A 13,239-nucleotide genomic window follows, 5' to 3' on the forward strand; every position below is an offset into this window, starting at 1 on the left:
TCTGTGTCCATGAGGAAGATAGTTTTGCTTTCCTATTTCTTTGTGAAACTAAAACATCCATATTAATGTATATTTGAACACGAACTTTAGAGGACTGTGTAAGAATGATATAGGAATATACATGGTTATATATAGCAAGGAAGAAGCAGAAAATAACTTTTGAAAAATAAATTTTAAGTAAAATGTAGGGAAATAGCCACCTATATGCTACGTAATGTGTTATCACTCAATTTTTATTATTTTAAGAACACTTTTTCATGTACATGCTCTAGTGGAACTGAAGGATCATATGGACCTTGATGTCTGAGACTGTATTGCAGTTTAACTGAAATTGTCTTATTAACATGGAAGGACACGTCAGAAAACCAAGGAAAACTATATTTTAGTAGTAGGTATTTTAATTTTTTGTATAAAAATCTATCAGTAGACTATATACTCTTTAAAAATAATAAGCATCAGGAATTTGATTCTATTCCAAGTTAGAAGTGGTAAAATAAAGTTAAAAACTAACACTAGCTACGATTCTGTTTAGTAATGAGGAAAGAACTTTAGGCTGGCTTTTAAAGATTAATTTGTTAATTAGGTGAACATCTGGGTTTTGGTTCATCACTTCCCTTGGAAACCTTGATTAATTTATGAAACTTTCATCCTCATTTACTAAAAAACCAGTGAGTCATCCGGTGTTACACACCAATGACAGCAAAAGTTAATTGGATTCTAGATCCTTTCACATTTCTGCTTTCAGCAATTCCTTGCCGCTTTGAGTGGAACCATGCGCTAAGGGAGTCCGTGTATTTTTGTGTGTGAGAGAGAGATAGAGAAATGAGAGGAATTACAAGTAATTGAAAAGTGAGTTTGAAAAAATAAGAATATATATTTGTATTTTCCTTGGTTTGTGGTGAGAAACTCTGGAGGTATACACAAAATAGCCAAACCAAACCCCAAAACTAACAAACACAATGACCTCAGTGCACGGTTTTTTTTTATTTTTTTATTTTTTAAAATAGAGTTTTGATTTGTGAATCGTGTGAATGTATTATTATCTTTTCAGAAAGGGCTGTTGAAGATTGTCTGTGGATTAAAGTGTTTCAGAATTGGGTTTAGGAAGGGGAAGACAGAGATATAGCTGCAGTTCATTGTAGTTAGTGTCTGGCCTCCAAATAAGAGATGCATCAGCAAAGAGAACACCCCCCAAGGAAGTGGGGGTGGGTGGGCACAAGACTGAGAAAGAAAGGGAGAGACAGATGGAGCTGCGGTGGATGGCTGACTTACTTTCTTCTGGCCCTGCAATAGGATTGCAACCTTTTTTTGGCTCTGCTACTTACAAATTGCATTCAGCTTAGAAACCCCTCTTTAGATATATACCTGTATATGGCACATGATCTTGGTCGTGTGAAACAATACTCACAGATGAAGGGGACCTCATCACATTGGTTCTTAATCTCTTACTGCTTTTGCTTTGTGTCTCGTTGTTCCTTCATCCTGTTTTCCTTACTAACTTTACTTTTTGGGCATATTTTATCTTGTGATTTTATGCATTTATATAAGCTACCATGAATCTCTTCTGGAATTGGAAGGAGCATGAATGAATATGTACATAACTAATCTGGGGGAAATGCTAACAGAGGAGTAAGAATACAAGTGATTTTAATTGTTTTATGGTGAGTCTTCTGCATTTCCAAGTATACATATATTTTTACAAGGGGCATGAATTTCTTTTCTAATCAGATATAGTAGTTTTTTTTTTTTTTTTTTTTTTTTTTTTTTTTACTAAATGTAGAAAATAGTTGTGGTAGAACTGATGGACTTTTCCAACAGAACAGTATATAAGGGTAGTAGAGAGAGAGGACCAGAAAGGAGTCGTGGGACTAAAGTCTTAATTTTCTTTTCATCATGTGCTTCTATGAAAATGCAGGAGGGGCAATGTACCCACAGTGGCTTGCTTAAAACTTTTAAAAAACAAATTCTATTTTTAAGACTTCCTTTCTTCTATTTAAAATAATAGGCCATTAGAGAGCAAGATGTTTATTTTTATAATTCCCTATGATCTAGACTTGATTGCACATTGGGAAGTAAGGATTTAAAAAAGCAATGTTTACAATTCGATTTTTGTGTAATATTTTTACTCTATAAGACAAAGAATTAAGACCACATAAAAGCAAAAACAGAATAATTTATTTGAATGCATCTTTCCGTGAAAAAAATAAAAATAAGACTTTAATAGTCATTTCCTTAAGTGTTTACAAATCTTCTCAAAAATACTACTGGTGATTGAAAAAAAAGAGAAAGCATAGTTTTGTTTTTGTGACAACCATCCTTATTACTTTGTTGTACAAATAACAAGATAGAAATTTAGAAATAAAATTGAAACATATATTTAGGATTCCTAACACTAATAAAAATTTAATAAAACAAAGTCTGCTGAAAAATCTAACAATGTAAAGTTTCCACATTTGTAGGTGAGACAGGATAGTCTCAGTGTTGATGACAGTGGAAGTATAGAGTGGAACTAATTGAGCTTTGCAGAGATATTTCGTACCAAATGAAAGAGGAAACCCCTGTCATTTTCATTCTCCTCATCAGCATGAGAAAGACTGCCCACTGAGGAATATTTCCCCAACATGTTTTTCTGTTGCACAAGACATTGTGTATATGCTGAAAAACCTGCAGTTCAATTTGCATAAATGCCTCTATTCTGCATGTAAAGGAGTAATGAGTAAGATGTGTTGGTCTTGGTTTCTTCACTGATTCCAGATTAATATACTTTTCCACTGTTTTTCCTTAAAATATTTCTTCAGAATTTCACTCTAATGTGCTGTTTAGCCCATGAGAGTTCACCTAGTGAAGAGATATACAAAACATGTAAACAGTTCTATAGATTTTTCAGGTCTGCAGGTAAAAGAACCTTAAATTCTTTTATTCCTTTCCAGGGCTACAAATTAGATCAATATTTTGAGCTAGCTCAAGAAACTTACATTTATCAACAAATAAATATAAGAGTAAGCAATTATTAAATTTTGTAGGTAATTTACTTTTGAAACTAAAGGTTTACTTAACTTGAATGTCCTGTTTTCAATATACTAACATCGGTCTTGGGTTCAATATAAACCCTACCAAGAGCATTTAATGAGGTCAATAGACAATATTGAAATACATCCAGCCATAAGTTCAATAAATAAATAATTGGGCTGAGTACTAGAATATGAACACAAACCAGTTTACCAATTTGTTAAACAGCAGTCCAATTAGGTAATAGACACATGAAGTAAAGAAAATAACACTGTTAGAACAGTCTAAGAGCCAAAGAATAAAATTGTTTGGCTGTCTTTCCTGCTCAGAAGTGACTGCCAAATAAAAGAAAGCAGTGAAGTTAAGATTCTTTCCCCAGAGCTGGCACATTCACATTGGGAATAAGAGATGGGAGAGTTTCACCAACCACCTATAATAATGCATTACTCATGAAGCTGATCTTTGAATTTAATTGGACCTAGAGGAGAATAAAACCATAGGTAATCAGGAAAGAAAAATGCTCTCTGCATCTATAGGTGGCATTTATACTACTGAGAATTATTTATTTTACTAAGAATCACTCATCTTTAGTTAAAATAATTAAGCAGCAGCCCACTAAACTATGAAATCTTTAAAAAATTGAGTCTTATTTAATGTCTTGCTCTAGCACATAGTAAACGTCCTGGAAATGTTTGTGAATTGATTATAAGTAAAATAAGTACAAACTAGTTTCTGATAAGGAAAAAGGAGGCATTTCGTTTATTTATTTAAAAAATTAGAGTAAGTAACATGAATCTGAATTCAAATAAAATAACAGTTTAAAAAATATTGGCTCCCCATTTAGATAATGTTAGAAGACAGAGGAGGAAAATTTTAAGAAGGATATTACGGATAAGGGAGACAGTTATGGAAAAAGAGAAGAAAAGAGAAGGGTAGACTCAGAAAAGGAGGGATTCAAAGGATGAAGGTAAAGGAAGAGAGAGCCACTGGAAGACAAAGACGTACGCAGATAAACTAACAAACACAAAAAAAGATTGAGAAGACAAGAAGGTGAGACGAGAGAGTCTGTGGGAGGTGGAGATGTCACTCAGATTGGGCTGGCAGCATGAACTGGGGTCTTGAGGGTGACTGCCTTTTGGAGGAGCATGTCCTAATAGCAGTTTTGAATACCTTTTGAATAGCAGTTTTGAATGCCTGAAAAAGAACATTTCTGCTTTGTTTTCAATTCTCAAATCTTATTTATGAAATAAACTTTTATGTTCTTAAGAAAGTCAAAAGATTTTGCTAGTGTCTAAAAGTCATCTCGTTTCAAAGGGTGTTCTTTTTTTGAGAACCAGTTTTTTGACATGGAAAACAACCCAATCACTTTATTTTGTGTTCTGAAATTGTAGCTGCCATATTCACAATTTTGACTTCAAATTTATTTCGTTCTTGAGAACCTTAAAAGATAAACCCCAAGTTGTCATTTGGTTTGTTTACATTCTAAAGTGAAAAATTGATAGTTAGAAGAAAGGATATATAGAAAAACAAATGAATTTAAATAGGATACAAATTTTAATTAGATTAAATCTTAGAAAGGAGACATAATCTCAAAATTATTTCAATGCCTTATATTTAACAGCAAACAAACTTCCCCTAGTTTTCTATTATAGATGGTAAAGAGAATTAGGTATCATTTTAGAGTGTTTTTATTCTTAAAATATCATGTAATAATATCCTACTCTTGTGTTCTACTAGATTGATAATGCAATGCTTTACAACATTTTTTTTTCAAACTAGAAGTTTCTAGCTCCATCAGAGTCTGTTCCTTTTTCATGTGACTCTAGGTAAATTTTCTCTGATGAGGTTCTCTGAAGTATGTTGTCACTTATTTAGACCTTAAATGATGCACAGTTCCCCCAGGACTAGGTTTCCTCCCCATAAGATAATTTCCCATGGATTTGTTCACTCCTAGCTGTTATTTTTGGTATTTACCCAGAAGTGTGCATGAATTACTTTGCTGGAACTGTTTCTTTTGCCAGAGGGGAAGTTTCTGTATGTGGTTATTGATGTTCTTTTCAAAGTCAATAAATGACAAAGAAATGATGGAAGATGATCTGTGGCAGTTATGCCTGCAGGCCGCTACAGCCCACAAAAAAGAGAAATTCGTCTTATTATTTCAAAAGATTGTAGGCTTTATTTCTCCATGGCAGGGAGGAAAGGGAGACTTCTTAGTGACAACCTTGAGCTTAACTGGATAAATAGGTTCCTAGCTTTGTCCTCAGTACAGGTTTTGTCCTCTATGGGTGAGAGGCCAGTCCTCAAGGGGGTTCCACTCACTTGGGAATAGGCTACTTTGAATAGGAGGATGGGCATTGGTGCTCACTGTGCTGTGGATCCTCTGTAAGCTTTTATTTTACTGGTCCTATTTTTAGTGACAAATCATCATGGCTCTAAAACTACCATAGCCACTGGAAAATCATTAAGTAATCATTAAAATGGCTACAGAATTGGCATGAACATTCCTTTCATACCCAGATGTGGATTCCTTGGGGAAATATTGTGAGAAAGAAATGTACACAAGAGGAAGTTGATTCTAGAGTTTTGTATCTAGTCCACTGGCCCGAGTGCATGACCCTAGAAGATATTTGTGTGCTTGCCTGTTTTGTTTCTCAAAATTATGTTCAGGTGGGGAAGTGTGCTCAAATGTACAGAAGCTGTAATTTCTTGTTTTGGTATTTTTCTTCTGTGCCTTTTAATCAATTCTGGGGAAAGCAAAAGCTAAATGCTTAGCCTCTCCATAGCACCATCAAATGCAGATTCATACTTACTCTGGCTGGTCTTGCTGCTGGGCAGGGATGTGCTGAATAACTTCATATATTGTACTGTGCAAATCTTGTCCCGATACACCATCAGAGACTGGAACAGATCTGCTTGGGATCTAGAAAATGTGGCACATTAAAAATAGAGTATCTCAATACTAGTAAATAGTTTTTCCACTATGCTGCATAGTTGAAAACAACTGGCAGTAGTGATGATTAGAGAATTAGAACTATTTATCTTCCCTAGAAGGCTGACATCCTCCTTGCTACACTTTACTGCACTTACCCTACAGCAGTTTGTGCAGCAGCATAGCTATAAGGTCAGAAGAAGGATAGCTTGACAAAGCTATGGCTTTTTTCTTCATTTAAGAAGAAAGGTGGCAGTGCTGGAAAGGAAATATTATAGAAAGAAAAAAATAGCAAAAGAAGATGTCAGAACATCTTAGATAGCACATATTATTATCTTTTCTATACCTCAGTTACCCTTTTGACACTATTTGCCAATTATGTGCACAAGGGTGGCTTAAAAGCAAGAACAATATACAGCCCAAATCCCTCATCCTATTGCAAATACGTAAAGACAGTACCAAGGAATGTGGAACACTCAAAGGAAAATATTTTGGTTTAAATGTAGTAATGGACTGTAAAAACTAAATGCTTGGGTGAATGTGGAAAGAATAGTGTATTTATGGCTGGTAAAAACCAACAGATATTTTTATTGAAAGTGGTATTTGTGTTTTATTAATTCCCATTCCTTATATTTCATAACTTCCTTTTTCTTGTAAACACTCCCTCCCAATTATTTAGCCAAAGTCTAATTTTCCTCCCCATCCCAAATGCTTCCTATTTTAATCCTACTTCTGTCCACTTTCAGTCTTTCATATTTATACAGCTCCACCTCGAGGGCTCTTTGGTCTTGATAACTCTGAAGAGTTCCCTATCTCATGTTAATTTGACCTGCTAGGTTTTAGCAGAACATCTTAGCTTTTTGTTTTTCTAGAAGCTACTAATTTCCATTCCACTTGCTATAGCTCTCACATGAAGCCTTAGTATATGTGATTTGCCCTGTCATTTTTGTGTCAAGGAAAGTTTGGTTTACAACCTATCCTTGAGATCAGCTCTTGATATTTTTTGTATGAAGGTATTCAGGGGCTATGGTAAAAGCAATCTATTGATGATCACCAACTTACTCACCTAACCTAATATTAGAACTGTTAAATAATAAACTTGCTCACTTAATGCAGTTGTTTTCTGTCTAACTCCTGAAAGAGGTGCTAAATGGACAGTGAAATGTACAATGGGTAGAGACAGAAGTAATCCATTTGTGTACATACCACACAATATGCCAAGAGATTATTTTGATTATCTTTTTTTGAGTCAGGGTCTCGCTATGTTACTCAGGTTGGTCTTGAACTCCTGGGTTCAACTGATCCTCCTATCTCAGCTTCCTGAACAGCCGGGACTACAGGTACACACCGTGGCCCCTAGCTTATTTTGATTTTAAAAAACTCAAGAACTTAATAATTTATTTCGCTTCTCAACTTCAGTTTTGAGATCTTGGTTCTATTATCACTTTCCTTTTCCTCTAAAGGCCATTGCATTTGGCTGCTAATCTTCCCACACAGCTGCCATTCTGGCTTCTCATGCAGAGTCTCCTCCTCATGTCCCCGTCCTCATCCTCATCCTTTGGTTGTTGGTCTTGATTTCTCACTTCTTCCCCAAAGCACCTGTGATGGCCAATTAAGAACCTCAGCAGATTCCTCAGGAGCTTTCAGCTTTGAAGATGGGCATGGCTTCAAATCAAGTTATTCTGTTTCCGACAGAAATAAGCCGGGCTTCCACTATGTAATTAAAGCCCCTATTTCTCTGCCTCAAGTTCTTCAGGGCTGTAATATTTTGAGCCAATTGAGGTTCTCCCAGTAAAACTCCAAAATTGAGTAGTGATTAATCACATGGTAAGATTTAAAATTTCTTATATAAATCTCACTCCTTTCCAGTGAATTCCTAGGAATAAAAAGCGTGTATTATTTTACATATAAAAACTGAAACTCCTTATTCAAAAATTCAATTATAAACTTTAGCTGTTCAGTTTCCTGCTCTCCAATTCGAAGCCACACCTCAGAGTGGTGCTTTCTGCCATCGTGAGAAGCTGTTTGAAATAACTGATCCGTCAAATATTTGTTTTTGTCTTTCGGTTGTGGAAGTGAAGGTAAGCCAATCCTGCCTGAGATTGAATAGGGTATTGCAAAGCCTTTGCAGGGCAGTTCTTCCCTTCATCTGTGACTGTTACCGACTCACCCTTAGGGAGGATGAAATCCAATCAGTCCCTCTCCATTACTCACATGACATTTCTCAAATAAAGTCTGTGGTCAGGAGGCTTACTGGATGAACCTTATACATTGACAGAATCCTCTGAACAAGAGAAGTCACCATTCCCTAGTGGCAAATAGTCCTTTTAACAAATGGAAATGAGAATGACTGGAAGCAAGTAATCTGTTTTTATGATGCCCTTCCTTAAATGGACTCTCATAGCAGAATAAGGAAGCAGAGGAAAACTTGGTTCTATACAAATCTGTAAAAGTGTTAATAGTCTGATTTGCTCAGAGAAACATTCTGCATGTCTTAAGCAAAACTGATTGCTTTAAAAACCTTTTTTTTTTTTTTTTTTTTTTTTTCCCAGACTGAAATGACTTCAACTATAAGAAAGCTCCCTTGCCATCATGCACCTTTAGGGCAATAATAAAGATGTATACTTGCATACTTTGGGCCTATATGGTAACTTCCTTCTGAAGCATGAGTTATCTTTAAGAGTGTGATCAATTGTCTTTCAAAGTTGTCAAAAGATATGAGGGGGCAATAAAGGGAAAACTGAGGAACAGAGAGAGTTCAGTAAAGTGATGGGTTGCAGTCACCCAAGTGATGCAGAATGACTTAAATCAGGGTCTCCTGATCCTCTGTTTATTCAGTATTTATTTATTTGAGACAGGGTCTCACTCTGTTGCCCAGGCTGGAGTGCGGTAGTGTGATCACAGCTCACTGTAGCCTTGAACTCCTGGGCTCAGTGATCCTCCTGCTTTGGTCTCCCGAGAAGCTGGGACGAGAGGCATGCGCAACCATGCTTGGCTAATTTTAAAATATTTGTTGGGATGGGGTCTCTGCCCAGGCTGATGTCAAACTCCTGGGCTCAAGCGATCCTTCCATCTCAGCCTCCCAAAGCCCTAGGATTGCAGATGTGAGCCACCGTGCCCAGTCTATTTATTCAGTTCTCCTGACTTTCAACCTAGTTAGTTCTCTCTTCACTGAGATTACCAGGTAAAGACTATTTATGAATTAGCATAACTTCCTTATTTGTGTTAGCTTTACTTATAAAGGTGAAGTAAGATGCTTTAGCTCCCCAAATCTGGCAATGCCATTCATTATGGAGTAAGTCAACACTGCTTAATGCAGTAATGGGTAACGCAGCCATTTGATCACACTGCCCAGTGCTTAAACGAATGCTGCTTACACCTCTGGTGAAGCAGAATTCTACTTCTTGGTTAATCAGCCACTAGGAAAACCAACCCTGGAAACACCAGAAGTATCTGGAAAAGCAACAAATTCATATATTCCGAAGTCATCCAGAGCATCTTCATGGCCTGAAATGTAAAACAAATACTACTTACAAACCAAATGCCTTGATTTGCTGTTGTTTTTTTAAAACTTTGTAAAACTTATCTTTATTGTCTGCTTTAAATGGTATAGGTACAAAATGAATTTAACATTTCCTAATCCCTATAGTCGTATTGCCATTAAGCAGTGTTGGAAATCACTCTTTATGAAGCTGAGAATCGAAACTGAATTGGAACAATTATTCTTAAGGCCAGATGTGAGAATAGCCTGTTGTATCTTTAAATACACACAGGTGGGCAAGCTTGGCCTTTGTAACTCTCAGTTACCAGAGACTCATGGTCACCAAGGCTTTAGCCTGAAGGTCACAGCAGCTCTTGATCCACCCATATATCTACTGCACCCCGTTAGACCTAACAGAGACCATCAGAACTAAACAGAGCAAATAACTAACTGAAGCTTCCCATACATAAAAGGTAAAATACATTACAATATCAATCCACATAAACTATTGTCTACAGAATGATGGGGTAGAGGTGGTTAGGAGGAATGAGATAGCCTCTGGGGCCCTTGCCAGCTCTGACATTCTGTCATTTATAAGTCAGGAAGGGCTAGAAAAGAGGAAGAAGGCCCACATTTATTACACATCCAGGCATCATATCAGGCACTCCACCTCATTTTATTTAATTCTCATAGCAACCTTAAGGGGGAAGTTTTTAATCCCTATTATTTAGAAGAGGAAGTTGTGGTCAAGAAAAATAATTTTCCTAAGGTGACATGAGGGGAAAGTGGCACATATAAAACTGCAACTTGGCTCCCTGTGACTCTGTGGCCTGAGCAAAAACTCCATTGTTAACTTATAATAACTCAGTACAGTCAATATTGATGGTAATGAGGGTTACAATGGGGACAAAGAAGCAACCCTGGCCCCTGCCAAACCTTTTCCTCTTCTCTTTGGGATGGAGCTGCCAGCATGAAACCTACCTTAGGAATGAACAAAGTGATAGAACGCTTTGGCATTTTCAAAATAATGATAATAGAATCAATGAATTAGCAGAACTAATTTCACTGATCCTACTGACTGTGGGCAAGTGACTTAATCCCTTTGATGAGTAGTTCTCTTGACTGTAAAATGGAGTTAAGAGTGCCTTCCAGGCTGATAATACAGACTTGTGTGACTTATATAAAACCAAAACAGAAGACAGCAGTTTGTAAAGTGAAGGCACTAACTCAAAGGTAAGAGACTGTTATGTTAATTTTAGCTCATATTAATTATATTACATTAATAATATATAATATTAACACAACTAATTAACATACATTAAAACTGATAATAGCCCTTTTCAGCCTGGCCATTACCTGAAAATGTTTGAGCTTTCCTGTATTCTGTTTCTGGCCTGAAAAGACAAAATAGGTATTTTTGTCAGGGATAATAATTGAGGAAAAAGCATCTGAGGAAAGAACTATTTTCATAGAAACAGATGCATTACCTGCCTTCTAGTTTCTGTTTTATAACTAAAATCAAGAGAGAAGAAAAATGGTAAGGTTATTTTTAGTACACATATACAGCTTCAATTTTTTTTTGTAATTTTAACCTACCTTTGTAGGGTTGATATTTTTTCCATAGGAAGAGAAGACACATGGATATAATCAAAAATAGTGATATTCCAGTTATACTTGCTAAAGGTGACAATGATTTTCCTTTTTGTGCAAGCTTCTCCAGTCCTAAAAAAAAAGATAAATATATTTTTAGCAATAAATTGCTACAGTATATAACTTGACTTTTTAAATGCCTATTTTAAATGAGACACTATTGAAGAAAACCATATAAACATGTATATTAGAGACACAGAGAGAGAGAGAGACCAAATGGAAGGAAGGCACTTATTTTACAACACACACTAAACTCCTTAGGGATACCTGTGATTGGAAATGTGGTGCACTGCCCAAGTTAAAACTGATTGTGTTGTATTAGATGTAGCAAATATCTCATGTCGTACTTCTCAGTTATGTTTGCCACCTTAACTTAGATCTGTTTCATCTCATCATCTCTACATCCCTAAATGCTAAGTTGTTCTCTCATTTTCCTTCCATTTTGCTTTTTTAGCATAATTCAAGTATGTGAATTTTCTAGGGAGATGGCATGTGAATAAAGGTGCGAGAGGGGAGGTGTTCATTTCAAACACACTTCAGTAATTTTTGGCCAATAAAGAAATGTCTCTTACCATAAATGATGAAAAAAATTAAAAAGAAAAAAAGAAACATCAATTCTTAAAATAGGATGTATGTGTGATTTTTAAAAAAATATTTAAAGTCCCACCTTTTGACTAGAATTCACTTTGTTTCATAAGTCATTCCCTTTATTAATATCACTATATAAAATATGGTGCTGATAGCATCTGCTGGGTGCTTACAATATGTCAGGCTCTGTTCTAAGGGTGGATGATACATATTAACTCACTGAATCTTTACAACAATCCTATAAAAGAGAGATTATTTTATCATCCCTTCCAATAGATGAGGAAGCTGAGTCTTGCCCAAAGTCAATTGGGTTATAAGTGGTAGAGTTCAGAAGTTACCCCAGACTCTTAACACTAAATGATGCCTCCCTTTAATATAATTTCAACACAACTTATTAACTGTGGCTATGTTAACACCAGCTTCAGGCTATAATATGTTTAGTTAATCTATCTATCTATATATAATCTATATAATAAGAAGTAGTTTTAACCTCCAACAAATGAAAGTAACAGATGTCTTCCATATTAGCATGTGAATCAGATATGGGTGTGGAAATAAATCATGGCAGTTGCCTGTCTCTGTCTGGATTAATATGGGAGTGAAAGTCATGTGATGCCATTTCTGTTCAGCAGTGGAGAACAGCCTGGAAAATCTGGGTGTGGTGAAGACCATGGTGGCTACACAGCTCTGCAATAAATATCCAGCCTGCACTGTGTCATCTTTCACCATAAAATCTCTGCTGAGATCTCCAACAGCCAAAATAAGGGGGAAAGCCTTAATCTTTTCTTTCTCTCAGTATAAACCTACATTAATTTTCTTGGCTTTTCCACCTAGAATACTTTCATTTCTTAATTTTACAGGAATCTTTTAATAATGTAGTGTAGATCATATGTGCAAAAATCTAGTAAACACATCATGGAAATCGGTTATCTCTTCTAATTTCCCCATACAACACCATTCCCATATTCCCCTTAAGTCCTAAAGAGTTTGACAAGGTTGTTTTTCATTATCAAAAATCTTCACAATTTCTGATGGGGAGTTTATAAATTTCTGACATGCATTCAGAGAATTGCATTCTTAAAATGTTCTTCTATGGGATTATAATAGCTGTGTCCTACTTATTGCCTTTAAACAGATTTTAAATTAAACTGTTTCAAACCTTAGCAGGAGAAATAAATGAAAGGCAGCTTCAAATGAACTAGAATAACAATTTATTGATCCTAGATAGAGACTAGGACATCATGAAGCTTATTAGATTACTTTTGCCTCATATTAAGTTGTAGAATAATTTATATTCTTCCACTGTTAGGTTGACCTTTAGATTGGAACCACTTTGCACTTGGGTAGTCTCTTTGTGAGATCTTAGTTTTTTCTGATATTATTCTCTGGTGGGATTGTTCTCTCTAAAGAGCTATGTAACTTTGGGTGAGCCCCTTGACTCTCAGGGTTTTGATTTTCACATTAGTATAATGAGGAGGCAAGAGTGACTGGCATTTAAGTTCTCTTCTTGCTCTGATACTCTATGACTTGGAGGAGCCAGAGAAGTTTACATAAAGTTATGTAAATAGGACCCTATATCCGT

General features: G+C 35.8%; 1 protein-coding gene across 2 annotated transcripts in view; it reads right to left on the reverse strand.

The window, feature by feature from the left end:
- Positions 1-2,153: 2,153 nt before the first annotated feature.
- Positions 2,154-13,239, reverse strand: part of HEPACAM2 (HEPACAM family member 2) — a 30,907-nt gene continuing 19,821 nt past the window's right edge. Inside the window, exons 4-9 of one of the 2 annotated variants that reach the window (XM_030932463.1) lie at positions 11,016-11,141; positions 10,907-10,931; positions 10,776-10,813; positions 9,372-9,445; positions 5,820-5,929; positions 2,154-2,838 (exon numbers count right to left, since the gene is read on the reverse strand). In XM_030932463.1, the coding sequence (XP_030788323.1) occupies positions 2,835-2,838; positions 5,820-5,929; positions 9,372-9,445; positions 10,776-10,813; positions 10,907-10,931; positions 11,016-11,141 (377 nt within the window). In that variant the 3' untranslated portion in view covers positions 2,154-2,834. The remainder of the gene's footprint in view (positions 2,839-5,819; positions 5,930-9,371; positions 9,446-10,775; positions 10,814-10,906; positions 10,932-11,015; positions 11,142-13,239) is intronic. The other variant, XM_010353156.2, reaches the window with a different exon arrangement.

Source organism: Rhinopithecus roxellana, chromosome 6, assembly GCF_007565055.1.
Source record: "Rhinopithecus roxellana isolate Shanxi Qingling chromosome 6, ASM756505v1, whole genome shotgun sequence".
NCBI classification, from domain to species: domain Eukaryota; kingdom Metazoa; phylum Chordata; class Mammalia; order Primates; family Cercopithecidae; genus Rhinopithecus; species Rhinopithecus roxellana.